Raw genomic sequence first — 15,079 nt, 5'->3', positions numbered from 1 at the left:
TTTCATATTCACTATTTAAATTTACCTGTTAGTTATCACTGCCTATAAACCTGCTTTCACCAACAGGACAACTCTGAAGCCGATCCGTTTTGGAATGAAGTGAACCAGGCCAAGAACTCTGACTTGAGTTGGAGTGCCTCAAACTCACCAAGAACCACAACATCTCCATCACCTCTTTTACCCTTACCTGATCTCAGAGCCGTTACAACTGAGTTGGCTCAAAAGCAAACCACCACTGATCCAACACCTTCTCTGAAATCTACCCAGCCTGGTCAAGCATCAGGTCTTTCTCAAAGTACACCCTTACAGCCACTAGAGGTCGCTAAGTCATCAGAAACCAGAGGCCGTGCTGACCACAGAAGCAACACTCTCTTTTATGTCTCCACCACCACCAAGGCACCATCAACATCTACCTACACTACTCCTTTATATGGCAAAATAAATCCAGGAGGTGCTTCTAAAAAAGCAAAAGATGGTGTAAGCACCGTATCTCCTAAAGTGCCAAGCACAAAGACAAAAGATGTTAAAAATATTTCTAAATATCATCCCACCACGACCACCGTGGCATCTCGGAGTGAAGACAGGAGCAGCACATCATCTCCATCCTCCTCCCTCCACCTGGAGAATGAATATGGATCCGTAGGAAAAGACATCACTTCTCCCTCGAGTGAAACGGTTCCACAGAGTCCCACAAGTCCCAGCATGACACATTTCTCGTCTACAACAATCTCTGTTCTGTTGAATGGCGTTCTCTTGCAGGCGACGGAGTCGATGTCCAATGGTGAGCCCATCTCTGTCTCCACCTCCTCTTCCTCCTCCCTTCTGTGTGACACCTCGGACCCGAACGCCACCCCCTCCACCTGCTCGCATGACCCTTTCTCCTCGTGGCCTGTGTTGTCTGCCTCCGCAGTGAACTCCAAGCATGATGCTACTGCAGCGCTGTCTATCAACGACCTGGCTTTTCCAGCCCCCACACTCTCTGCCTCCGCCCTGCCTCACCTCCCACACCCCTCTTACCCCCTGTCTGGTTTGGAGACTAACTCTGTCTATCCTGGTGTGGGTTTTGATGATAGTGGTAGTAAAGGTGACATATTGCCTCAGTCTTCAGTTTATCCGTCAGTGTATAGTGACACTCCCCCACTTGAAGTTGGGATGGGTCCGTCTGGCACCACTGATGCAGTCCAACTGTCTGAACCTTCCTGGGATCTGTCTCTCTCAGATATATCTCTTTCCCTCAGCCCTACCCTACAACCTTCAGTTCTTCTCTCTAGTGACTTCACCCTATCTGGCACCACCCCTGGCTTATCCACACTTGTATCAGCTGGTTTTGAGGACTCAAGGTATGCCACAGGAGGAAAAATTACATCTTTTCTCCCTGACATGAGTGGCGATGGGTTTCCAGTAGCTAGCGATGTGGACATGATGTGTGGCTGTTCTCTGGAACCTTCAGCATCGTCATCCTCGTTGCATGCCTCTCCTCATGTACCATTACCATCACCCGCCTGGGACTTTTCTAGCTTAGAACTTTGCTCTGGGGTGGACCATATTTCAGTCTCTGTTGGTGTAGACAACCTTCCACACTCTCTATTGGTTGTGGGCTCTGATGACCTATCTACAGACAAGAAGCTGATCTCCTATAGTGCTGTTTCTCCATTATTATCCCAGTTTCTGCAGCCTACCCGTAGTGACCTGCATGTTTCTGTTGCAGCCACAGTGTCTGACAGTATGGATTCTTGGTTGCCATCTTCAGAGAGGAACACTGCCTTCCCAATGTCTCCCCACCCTTCCTCACCCACAGTCTCCTCCTCTTTACCCCCAACCTCAGAGGGACAAGTGTTAGACACTAGCAGCAGCGCATCTGGCTCGGCTGTGTTTCCTGACTCCCAGGAAGGCATAGATCAAGAGTGGGACAGGGTTCAAACCTCGGCCTCTGGGGAGAATGCTCTTCCTCATTCAACCAAAGTTATTAACACCCCCAATCCGTCTCCCTCCACGTTTCTGGAATCTGGTCAGAGCCCAGATAATCAGGAAGAGCACCAGTCTGCTTTTTATTTTGAAAGTGGGAGCGGTATTTCAATAACTCCAGAGGTAGGAAGCACAGCAGCACCAACTTTATCCTCTGCAACCTCCGCTTCATCCTCAACGATTGGTGTGGCAGAGGAGAGTGGCTCAGGTCAGGGTGAGAGCCTCTACGACAGTGAGACGTCGTCTGACTTCAGTATCTCAGAGCGTACAGAAAAAGATTTGGAGAAGGAAGAGCCAGTTGCAGGTAAAAAAAGAAAATGGGGGGGAAATGAGGGAGACAGAGAATAGGGATAACAAACCCCACAAATCTACAACTTCAAAGGGTCAGATGACCACAAGATGACCAATTGGTTTTAATTTAATATATGCATCATCCCTTTAAATAATTGAGTTTATATTCTATATCTTAATCATTAAGCAAAGCAGATTTTTTACTTCAGCTCCAAAGAGTAAAGCTCACTGTCTTTCATTTTCTCAAAGAAATAAATATTTTCTTTATAAACGCTTAAAATATTGGCCATCAGAGGGCAGTGTTGTTCTGTAAACTTTCAACATGTCCATACCAACAGAGTTTCTGACAATGCTGTCAATGAACCTTACACAATATATGTGTAAATGAATCATTTACTGTTCTCATTTTAGTTACATTTATAGAAAAGTCTGAATTATAAACATTTTATAAAGTTTTTATCAGAGTAACACTGATGCAAGATATTTACTGCCTAAACAAAGCAACAATCACCTGTATGTTATGGCTCTGACAGGTTTCTGAAGCACATAAATGAATACAGAGGGGGATCTTCACAACGCAAAACCAGGATAATAAACTAAATATAAAATGGTGTTTTATGCAATTAATTGCAGAGTATATGGTTTGTTTCTAAAGTTGTGAGATTTCCCTGCTTCCAAACAGTTCTTCTTTTTTTTATGAATGTTAAGTCTTGTTAAGCTGGATAGTTGGACCATTACAGTACCCATTAATATTTCTGTGTTGGCCTTGATGTTTTAAAGGCAATTAATTATATTTAAAATCTTTTATTTCTTTCATTTCTTTGCCAGTTTGTCCTCCGCAGGTTGATTTTATTGGAGGCTCTGACAGTAGCAACAGCATTTTAGAAAAGGTTTTTAACATTGTCTGTAAATATCTTAACATCATGATATAGGAAAGACTGAGCTAGAACAAAGAGTATTGAGGCATATTGTCTACCTTGACAAATTTAACCCTTTGAATCCCTGATCTCATTTAAAGGTGCAGGGTTAGAGGCTGTTGTGTGTTGTTCATGCTGCAAAATCCATTTTTTCTCTCTCTGTCAATCATAATACTTGTTTGTGTCCAAGGTTAATGACAAAGATCTGTTTGCAGACGGATTAGTTTATACTATGTAGAAATCACACTGCAACTTCTCCATCAGTTAGTGAAAAGGGGCAACACAGTCCTATGTGACCGATTTGGGTCAGTTTGTGCAAAACAGCTCAGATGTGACAAACAGCCTCCTGGTCAAGGTTAGTCTATGCTGGAAATTTCCTTTGAGGTGATGATATGATAAAGGATCAAGCTCGCTGAGGTCACGCTCAGCCATTATGCTGCATGTATGAATAAGCTTGGCTGTGCATCTGTGCAGGTGGGATTTGATCAATGCGGCCTCACATGAAATGTGTAGGACTGTTGATCGGGAGCCTTGTTTATGTGTCTGTGTGTGCTGGGGCTTGTCTATGTGTCTGTGTTTGTGTTTTGTTAATGTGTTCCTTCTAGTGCTTTACATATGATGAGTTTATTATTGGGTTATAAATAGTTTTTTGAAGGTATCTGAGGTCCGAACATATCTGTTTTGTAGCTCAAATGGTTGCGTTCATTCTTAATCTCTTTGGATTTTCACTAAATACTTCATCTGGATTTGTTGTCTGTCTGTAGTTGGTGCAGTTGGAATAGAGACTCACAACACCTCAAAGAATGTCTGGTCCTGGTTTATTAAACATAGGTGTATATTATATCCTTCCAGGATTAATACATCAATGCGATATGAGAGAAACTCATATTTAGGAACAAGCTGATTTTTGGTTAGTTTCACGATCTTGTCAATAATTTATTTAGAGATTAGTCCTTTTCATTATTGAGCACAATAACAACTATAAGTGTACAACCAATTTAAAACCTTGGGGTTTTTTTTCAAAAAAAATTACAAATACTAATTTAAATTCTACATTATTGGTTGAGATGTGGAAACATTGTGATTTCACTAACAAATCTGTGTGATAGAAGAAATATGTATTTCTGTGCTAAAGGTCATCATGAATTGTAGCTTATGATGAGAATACTTGAACCTGATATTATGACACTTCTTAGTGAATCTTAGTTTCTGATCCTAATTCTTAAAAATCTTTAATTGTGGTTGAGTACTTTTTAAGTAAACAGGATGCTATTAAAATGGTAGAGGATAATAGTTTAAATAGGAATGCTGACATGGTAAACTTAAACTTAAATGAGTAGATAAAAGGCAAAAAAGAAATCTAAATTATTAAATGGGATTCACAGGATGTATTAGAAGTATTAGAAGTAGCTGCATACTTAAAATAAATTAAAAGAAGTTCACCTAAGTGGCTAAATGTCCGAAGGAGCAGCACTGATCTTTAGATTGTTTGTAAATGGACACATCTGGAATGTGACTGTAGGTGTTGGAGATAAAACTTTATTCTGAGACCAAAATGGACACACTTTAGCTTAGACGTTCCTTCTTATTGCACCAGCATTAACTTCTGCCCTCGTTCATTTTCACCAGATGCCAGTAACAGCAGCCATGAGTCGAGGATCGGCTCCATCAGGGAGAGAGAGAAGAAGGCGGTGGTTCCTCTAGCTGTCATCTCCACTCTCACCGTCCTCAGCCTGATTGTTCTCATTGGTATTCTCCTCTACTGGAGGTCAGCACAAATGCATGTTTCAGACACAAACATCATGACCCAGATTTTACTCAAACCATAACGTTACAGTGAAAAAATTTTGTTTTTCTTGTCTATTTAACGTCTATGTCTGTTAATGTCTATTTCAGTGAACAAAGAGAAAATCTTCAAATTTGACTTCACTTTGTTCTGTTCATTACTAACTTTTGTGGCAAAAAATAAAACCATAGAAGTGTTTTGACCCATATGCATTGTGGGTAATGAATTTCTCATATTGATGCAAGAGCTGAGCATTTAAAACTGTCTCAAACTCTGAAACTGATTTCTTTTTTTTTTTTCTTTTTTTTTTTTTACTGATAAATATCAAATTAATTCTGTTAAATATTTAACTTAACCCCTTAACCGTCGGCGGCCCGTTTTTCTTTTTATATCACTCTCGTACAATACCTTAGAAGTTTCCTATTTCAATAAAACTGTGCATGACGCACCGGTAGGCTCTCCCCTTCTGATTGACCCCATTTTTGACCAACTGGATTGATCCATGGTCGTTCCTTAGCCAATAATAGCCAATGAGTGTCAACATAGGTGGTCTGACAATCACATACTGTTTCTGCTTCCAGAATCTCGCCCTCCAGCGCTGATGCCAGTTCTGACCCCACTGCCGTAAAGCCAATAAAATTCCCGTCACGGCGATGTGCCGCTTGTGTGTGTGGGATGTAAAATGGCTTCAGGGGGTCCGTGCGTAAACATTTGTGACAACGTGCGTACTTGTGTGCGTCCGTGCGCAAAAGCAGAGGAAGCCTTTTTTGTCCGCCTTTTCTCTGTATGAACTTTTGCAAAACACGCCAAAAAGCGGAAATACACCCGCGAGCAGGTGATGGAGTCGTTTACACGGAAGGACGGTGATTTTTACAGAGGAAGACGTCTCTGACTGCAGAAGAAGATGCGGTTCCTGAAGGCGAAGACCATGAAAAGTAAGCACAAAGTTCTATATGCAGCTACGGTGTCTTTATAAGCCGTTTAGATGAGTAACTCTGTTGTTTTTGGGGGGGGGGCTTGCTTACTTTGTGCGGATGGGGAGAGGAGGGGTGGGGGTGTCCGCGTTGGTTTCTTTCCGTTGTTTCGTACTGTTGCCGTATTTACAGTGGCTCTGTTCGGTCTGCTAAAGACATGAGACCTGGTTTGTTAGAAAACTTTCGGGTCTCGGCTCTAAAACGTAAGACTCTGGACCGGAACCGTTCATGCGGGTGTCGTGCAGTCCGAGTTTGCGTGAAAGCGAAAAGAGCAGCGATGAAAGAGACGCAGCGGTTCAACACCTCTATTTCCCTCCAGTTGTAAACATTTGTTCATAAATACAAAATCATAGAAAGAAAAAAAAAGCTGATGCTGATTTATCTGCGCGTGTGTGGACCGCTTTCATACTCTGTGCGCATGCGTGCAGGGATGCGTGTCTGTTAGAACATACACTTAATAAAAATAAAAACGTCACTTATTCTTGTTTGTCTTTATTAGTCTGTCATCTGATTGTGAGTGGAAACCCAGCAGCTCTCCAGATGAAGAAGGACCAGCTCCTTCCAGAGGAAGACTACATTTCTGCCCTTCAGACCACCAGGACCCCTCCTCATCATAACAAGCTACATATTCTGCTCTCCTGCTTTTTTACTTTACTTTTACAAACAGTCTATCAGACAATAGTTCAAATCTAATGTAAATATGTAAACTGTATTGTGTTATGGTGTTTTTATGATTACATTTTGTTTACATTGCATAACATGGCATTATATTGTTTACATATATAAAAATGATGACCGTAAAACTTATTCTGACTCTTTTATTATAATGTACAATAGAAAAAGTAAGCTTTTAGTGTGTTTATCCATCACCTGGTGAATTTCAATAATACTGATAGTAAATATGAATATACAACAAGGTTCCTCTTGATACCACCTTTCATTAGAGGTCTAATTGATGACTGTATGTTGAAGTGTTCAGGAGTTACAGCTTATTGAAGTTGGAGAATCCAAAGTGGCCATTTGGAGTCTCCAAATGGCCACTGTGGGGAGCGCATGGACATACTTACAGTAAAGCCCTCATAGAATAATAATTGTGGCTGCTATTGTTACCAAATTTTAACTGGTCATAGGAAAGGCTTCAGGCTACAGCTCCATCTGATTTTCCAGTCCATACCTCCATCTCTCCATGAGCAGCATGTTGACAAAGTAGAAGAGAAATTCAGACGAGGGAAAAAAAACTGAAATGTCCTTGTGTTCCAACTTCAGTAACTTTATGCTGGTTAGAGTTACAATAAATTTGAAAGCTCAGGGTAAAACTTTAGAGCGGCTACTTTAATTTGGGTATGTCTTTTTCAGGCGCATTTGGCCTTTTGGGGGGTGACTGTTAAGGGTTTAAACCTCTATGTATTAAACCATGAATTAAGAATTATCAGAAACACTTAATATTATTCTTTTTCAAATAAGTCACAACAGTTCCTCTTCACTCTGATGGTCTCAATCTATGGTACACAAGAAACAGGTGATAGGCTTTTTGCAACCGGCAGTAAAGTCCTTTTAAAAACTGATATGAGATACCTGGAAAAGTAGCCTCTGACACAATCTATTGGATGTTCATATGCATCCCTAATTATTTTTTACTTTATCATCGCAATTGGGAAAATAAACCCCTGCATCTGATCCATCCTTTTTTGTAGAGTAGAGTAGAAAGACCAGTTGGAGATGATATTCTATCCTAGTTATGCAGAATATCATCTCTTCCCACACATCATGTCAATCATTGAAGCAGATGGTAGAAGACCACACTGGGTATCATTCCTTTCAGCTAAGAACAGGAAAATAAGGCTACACTTCAAGCAGACTCACCAAAACTGGGCAGTAGAAGAAAGAAAAATGTTGCCTGGTCTCGTGACTCTCCATCTCAGCTCTACATTTAGATGGTTATGTCAGAATTTGGTGGAAATATCACAACAGCATGGATCTATCCTGCCTTGGATCAATGCTTCAGACTGCTATTGTGGTGTGATGGTATGGGAGATCATTTCTTCGCCCTGTCTGGACCCTTTACTACCAACATGGCCTGGTGTAACCACCACAGCCTACGTGATTATTGTTGCTGACCATGTCCATCGCTTTATGACCACACTTCTGATGGATACTTCCAGCAACATGTCCCAAAGCGCCAGTCATCTTCAACTGCTTTCTTCAGCATGACAATGAGAAGACAAGCTGTACTCCAGCAACCTTCTCCAGATCAGTCCAACAAAGCAGCTTTGGGATATGGTGGAATGGAAGATTTTGACCATGGCTGTGCAGCAACTGTGTGATGCTTCATGACAATATGGAGCAAAATCTCTGAGAAATGTTTCCAAGACCTTAATAATAAGAATTAAGGAGTCACCACAGGTGGAGCTACTCATCACAACACGAACTACAAGAGAAGCAGTTTGTTTTTGATTGTATCAGTGTGAGAAATCTTTCCATAGTGTCATTCAGTACAATCCCCTCCCCTCCGCTTTGTCAAACAGAGATTGTCACATTTTCCCTGGAAGCTTAATCTCTGCAAACATGAGGCTCAATCTATGTTTTACATTGTGCTGAGTGTTTTTATTCATGTGTGTTCATCATCGGCTCTCTGTACCTCTCATGTCATCCTGTTCGTCCACCGCCAGCGAACAGCACGAAGCCTTTCAGCTGTAGACACCACTGCAATTCCATTTCTTTGCTGATTGCGGCTTTATTTTAAACAACCTGAGGTGATGCCTTTTTTTATTTGATGATGGATTTTGACAAAAAATTCTTAAAAATGACCCATATTTTCTGAAATACTCTTTCAGAAAATTCAGCACTACTTGTATTTCTGAAACTTTCTGCAAATCCTGCGACCCACTCAGACCATGAAATAACCAACTTTAAAAATCCAATCAAAGACATGCTGTTATGCAGTGTAAACATTTTTGGTCATATTTTTCTCTCACTGTACACATCTCATCTGCTATGCCAGAGATTTAACATGCCATTCATGTTTTGCACTTTGCCTGTTGTTGTATCTGCAAGATTGAGCAGTGCTAAGCTGGTAATAATCTGAGGAGCAGGAGGATTAATCCTCTGTGAAGGATGTATCGCCGCTGCTGCACTTTGAGCATCCACTTATTCAAGTGTCCAGAGAGGGTCAAGAGATGGAAAAGGACATCTGCCTGATTATGTTCGGTGGAAATAGTTGTGTAACTATCTTGTAAAGCTGGCGGCAAGAGGCCAATCCCACCCTAATATCGCTCCTATTGTGTCCTTTTCCACTTCCTTGTGACAAGATGTTTGGACGCTGGTGTGCATTTGAGGTCAAGCTGTATTAGACGACTTTACAAATTGTTGATCATCGAGAAGCAAAAACATCAACATGTGCGACATGCAGCATCTTTCTGGAAATGTTTCTTCTTCTCACTCATTTCTACAATATTTCCTGTCTCTCTTTTTTTTTTTTTAAAAAAACAAAGATATTACAGCACTTTCATTTTTGCAAGTCAAAGTCCCATGGCTCCTCTGTCATGTCAGTTTTAAGGGAGCATGATGGCAACAGTCAAAAATCTGAACTTGAGGCTTTGAAATGAACAGATAAACAGCCTCGATGTGGGCAAACAAAACAGAAATATGCATTCTTCAACGTGTTTCCCTGAACAACCAGATAAATCCACGTCAAATGTTTGGGTTTTTTTTACAGAATTTCTTGCTGAGCTTCTTCTACTCCACATCAAGATCACCAAATAATTCAGTTTATTTATGTCCCCAGTAACAACACAAGTCATCTCAAGATGCCTTAAAGATGCAGTTCAATTCAATCCACATGTTATCAGATTACAATCCAATTAAATGAAATAAAAATTGCAATTCAATATTGTAAGCAGTGATTAACAATAGAATTCATGTAAATCTGTGAACTATTGTATTTGATTAAAATAGATAAGATCTTTTAGAAGATCAACACGTTTCATTTTCTAGCGTGTCTAGCTTCATAAATCTATAAACATATTTATCAGACGTTGTTTTAGACATCGATGAGTATTTTCTAGAGCAGATATTTGATGTTGAAGTCGGAAATAAGAATTTGATCGTAGTAGAATTGATTCAGTGGATAATGATTTGATGTTTATCAGGATCATACATTTTTCTAGTATTCAGTTTGGTTGTATTCAATTCAGGAGCCAGCCTTCAATGTTTGATTAATGTTTTCTATTTGACCTGATGCTGCTGGCTCATTGATCTTGAACCAATATGTCGATATAGATTCATGCATTCTTATCCCCCTGAACATTAACATGATCTTAGATTCTAGTTTGCTTTTGAAGGCTGAGCAGCCTCAGAAACATAGTCTTTGGCCTTTTGAGTGGATAATTAAAGTGAAATCAATGTTAAAGTGAATGAATTAGTTCAGATGCAGAAGGGCAGTGCAGGAACATTAAGAGCAACCAGAAATACTGTGTGCAGCTTGTAAACTGAGTATCAGCTTGTGGACCTTTTGGTAGAATATTTATGTTTCTCCAAAATATTGGTCTTTAATCTTCGAGCTGAACCCTTTTATTTTCTGTGTGGTGATAATCTGTGATGTCCATTTCTGGCCAAGATGGCACAGGTTCATCAGAGGCGGTCTCATCCGTTTAAATTCATGTTGAGGATTTACAGAACATCTTTTTTTCCTGTGTTTATGGGGAAAAAAACATGTTTTTTCCCTAAATCCTGGCTAACGCTAAATCCCATGAAAACAAAGGCTTCTTCTGCCTGTCAGATTCAGTCTGGTTTGCTGGGTTTCTCACTTATTTTTCCTCTTCTATGTTCTTCTTTTCTGTATGCAAATTCAAAACAATCCTTTTTTCTAAAACTTGGTATAGATTAATGCAAATGATGCATCTCAGTCACAGCACATTATGTATTTATTTTGACATAATTAGTTCTGTTTTAAATAAAATGTGTTTGTTTGTCTCCAGATTGTGTTTTCAGACGGCTCACTTTTACATTGATGACAGCTCATCGCCCAGAGTCATTGCTGCCCAGTCCGTTGCTGTGTCTGCATGCGGTAATGCAAACACACCGACACATTTTCAGCACCTGTCTGTTAGGAAAGTTTGTTATATCAATAGTTATATCCTAAAAGAAAACCACATAGCAGCAAAATTCAAATGATAGTCTTGATCTATGCATACGTTAGGTAGTCCTAGGAATGAGCAAAGGTTTATCAGATTTTTAAATCTGTAAAGTACAAAGCATTTTATTAATTAGCAAGATATTGCCGCTAATGTCATAATGATATAATTGCCTTCAAGGGAAATTAAACTTTTTCATTCATTTTAATTATAAACGAACAAGTTGCAGTCAAGACTGATTTAATTCTGTTGGTTTTTTTCAACATTAAAGGGGTGCTATTATGGTATTTGGAGTTTTCTGAGCTTTATACATCAGACATGTGAACGGCGCTGTTTTTTATCACCTAAACACATGTTTGAGTTTGAGTTTGAGTTCCAGCACGCTCTTCGTTTGGTTTCCATGGCAACGAAAAACGCGTCGTTTTAGAGAGTTTTTTCTACTTGGAAATCCTTGTGACGTCCCAGGAGATAAGGTTCAGTGATTGGTTACGTTCTACTGGTTAACAAGGGCATGTACAAATACATCAGGCGGGTGGAAAACGTGGGATAAAGTTATTTCCAACGATGGCTGGAGAGTTTACCAAAGAGAGACATCCTGCTGCATTCGTTGCTGTGGGTTGCTGTTTTCCACTTCGTTTTCAGGGTCGGATTCAGGTTCCAACATGTAGGGCTGTATGCTATGTGTTGACATTGTATTTTGTTTTTTATTGAGTTCATATTAGCCTAATCCTTCTGTTTATGAGATGTTACAATGACGGTGAAAGCAGGTGTGGTGCGCGCTCTCGATGTAGTGCAGTGAAGAGTTTCAATCCACTCGTTTTGCCCACAGGCTGATCTGACAGCCTACGGAGAGGGTCGGTCTGAAGTAAATAAAGCGATTTGTGACAATAACTCGATCAATCCCAGCCCTTCTGGTCTCAGAAATAAAAATAAACTAGCCTGAAATGCACATAATAGTTCCACTTTAAGGAAAAGTACATAAAAATACCTAACTTTTTTTTCTGTTTATAATGTTTGATTTTGTTTCATTTTGCAGATGAACAAACAGCTTTTCAAGCAAAGGACTTTGTCCAGCATGTGGCTGAGCTGCACAGCATCCAGGGTTTCCAACGAGAGTTTGAGGTATGGAAACGAAACAGACAAATGATATTAGCCCGAGTGTCTTCATGTTGTCTGCATGTGGCATGATGATTTGTGACTGTGTTATACATGCTGACATGATGCAGGGCGGCAACACAACACAGCCTAAATGAATCCTAATGGTGATGACTGTCAAAACAATTATTAAGATCATAAAAAATGTTGCAGTCCTTCCCATGTGGTGTGAGGAGCACCATGAGCATCATATCAGCACTCTCGATTGATCAAAACCCCTTCATCTGAGGGAAAAGTTGGCACAAAGGCAACTAAACGTCTCTGACAATTAGAACTATTACCATGTGATACGTGAATAACAATAATGTTGTCTTCTACTTCCTAATATCTCTTAGGAGGCAGAAGACGAGTATAGGATTGTGTTCAATATCATTCTGAGCAAAGTTTTAACTATACAGTGATCCAACTGTATGAAATATGTCATGTGGGGTTTTATAGGACTGTATAAACTTGGTAAACTTGACCTGTTAAATCTGTTTTTTTTTTTTGTTTTTTTTAAATCAGGCTGTAAACATGTTTATTTCTGCTGTGAAGTTTGCCTTTTTTAACACAGGCTCCATGGGAATTTGGGAGTTTTGGAGCCCCAAGCAGATGAGGGGGAACTGCAATGTTTGGCACTGCTTTACTTTTGTCCAGTGAGGCTCCCACTTTGGTTGAATTAACCATTAAAAAAAGACACCATGTTCACACCAACTAAGCCCAATGAAATAATATGTTGTTTTTTTTTATCATTAATTACTTTTTATTTTGGGTTTGTTTCCCCTTTGTGCCATCTATTTCATCTTAAAGTGATCCAAGCATTTTAATGTCATTATATGGAGTTTTTTTTTTTCTTTCTGTTGTCTTGTCATTTTGTTTTATTTATTTGTTATATTTTTGCACCTCTTGTGTTCCCTGTGTTGTCATGGAAACAATCTTGGCTGCCTGCTCCTTCATCATCCTCATCATTAGATACTGAAGGAGAGTTATGAGGTAAGACACTCTCCTCCACGTAGGAATAAAGTACGTGGAGAAACTGGCGGATGCTGCTGCTGCTGCATGTCATTACAGTCATGTGAAACAATGAGCACACCCTCTTTCAGTTCTATGGCTTAAAACATGAGCATCATCTGGTCTAGACCTGCTCTTAATAACAGATAAATGCAGCCTCAGAAAGGCTAAATAAATCCAAAATTCAGCTGCAGTTAGTGAGATATATATATATATATATATATATATATATATATATATATATATATATATATATATATATATATATATATATATATATATATATATTTTTTTTTTTTTTTTTTTTTTTTTTTTTTTTTTAACCTGTCCTGTCCAGCATCTCAGCATACAGAACAGCAATCTGCGTGCCATCTTTTTGCCAGACAGATTTGCTCTGTTAAGGGAGACATCTCATGTATATAGCTGCCCTTGATAATCTGAATATTTTTATTATTATGATAATTATTTTATTTTATTTATTTATTTATTTTTTTTCCTTTTTTCATTTTGCAATCATCGTCAGTCTTGATATGGCCAAGCTGGACCTGGCAGGGAAAGAGGGAAAAAAAGAGGAAATGAAAGGAGGAAAAAGAGAGAGAGAAAAGAAAGGCATGTCTAAGCTGCTAAAGTTACAGTATTTGCAAAACAATATAAAGTACTGAAAAAATACAACAAGACAAAAGTAGGATAGTGACAATATTCAAAAACAGACAAAAGAAATTAAAAATAAAAGTAAAAAAAAAGTAAATGAATTCATAAAGTAACAATTACAATACCAACCGTTATTAAACATACCTACAGAGAGTCATCAGCAACATTTAGTAGGAAGCAGATGGGAAGATGAGCGCTTTGTGGGCGTGCACTTGTGAGTGTTCAACCTGTGATCATGCAATCAAAGATCAGCTGAGAACTTGTAGGGGAGCACGACCACGACCCAAGGTGTAGGGGAGGAAGCCAAGGCCCCCAGGGCCCGTCAAGCCCACCACGCACAGAGCCCGGGCAGACAAAGCAGAGAGATCCTCCGTCCCCCGAGCCCAGAGCAGTGGAAGCCACCAGGCAGGCGCCACCCGGCGCGACGAGACAGGGGCACCGGGTAGCACAGGGCGACGGCACGCCGGCCCGGCGGGCGCCGGGTGCTGAAGCGCGGGCCGCACAGAGAGCCGGCAGCCCACAGGCCCCAGGACCCCAGGATCCAGCGGGCCCCGCCCGCCCAGAGCAAAACCATGGCGGGCCGGCGCCGCCACGATACCAGGGGCGGGATCCCCAAGGACAAGGACACGTCCGTAGACCATCCCCCCCAACAACCCCTCCCCACAACCCTCCCGCTGCTTCCTATTCCCTCTCCCTCCCTCACCAGCACCCTCCCCATCCCTCTCTCTCCCAAGCCCTACTGTCCCCCCCCCCCACTTCCTCCAACCCCCCAGGAGAAGGACTCCTCCCCTGGGCGACCAACTCCTCAGCTGGCCGCAGTAGGTTCCTCCACCTCACCGGGACAGCCCCAGGGCAGAAGGGCAAGTCCCAGCCCGCCAGGCGTTGCAGGAGGCAGCACCCCGGTCGTCCCCCCATCCCCGGCGGCCCAGTGCCAGCACTCCAGGGACCGGAGAGTCCCCGGTTCCCACCCAGACATCCATCCAGGTCCGGGGCCCGATGCCACCAGCAACGCCAAGACTGCCGCCGACGGGAGGAGACAGAGCCAGAGGGAGGATCCCCTCCGCCATGGACCCTATTCCTACCCCACCCATTCCCAACCATCCCCCTCCCTCCCACGCCCTCCCCCCTTCCACCCCCTCCTCTGCTGCCAACCCCCCCCCCCCCCCCCCCCCTCCTAATGCCGACCTCCCCCCCTCTTATGCCCTCCCCCCCTCCTAT

General features: G+C 41.3%; 1 protein-coding gene across 1 annotated transcript in view; it reads left to right on the top strand.

Moving 5' to 3' along the window:
- ptprz1a (protein tyrosine phosphatase receptor type Z1a) overlaps positions 1-15,079 on the top strand; it is a gene marked incomplete at both ends in the record, with an annotated part of 61,747 nt that overhangs the window by 29,458 nt on the left and 17,210 nt on the right. The window contains 5 exons of the mRNA XM_079256316.1: positions 67-2,269; positions 4,803-4,941; positions 10,910-10,998; positions 12,102-12,187; positions 13,172-13,192. Of these exons, the coding sequence (XP_079112442.1) occupies positions 67-2,269; positions 4,803-4,941; positions 10,910-10,998; positions 12,102-12,187; positions 13,172-13,192 (2,538 nt within the window). The remainder of the gene's footprint in view (positions 1-66; positions 2,270-4,802; positions 4,942-10,909; positions 10,999-12,101; positions 12,188-13,171; positions 13,193-15,079) is intronic.

This window comes from Telmatherina bonti (genome assembly GCF_933228915.1).
Source record: "Telmatherina bonti genome assembly, chromosome: 2".
NCBI lineage: Eukaryota > Metazoa > Chordata > Actinopteri > Atheriniformes > Telmatherinidae > Telmatherina > Telmatherina bonti.
Note: the sequence above shows the minus strand (reverse complement) of the source record. Positions and strands in the feature narration are given on the sequence as shown.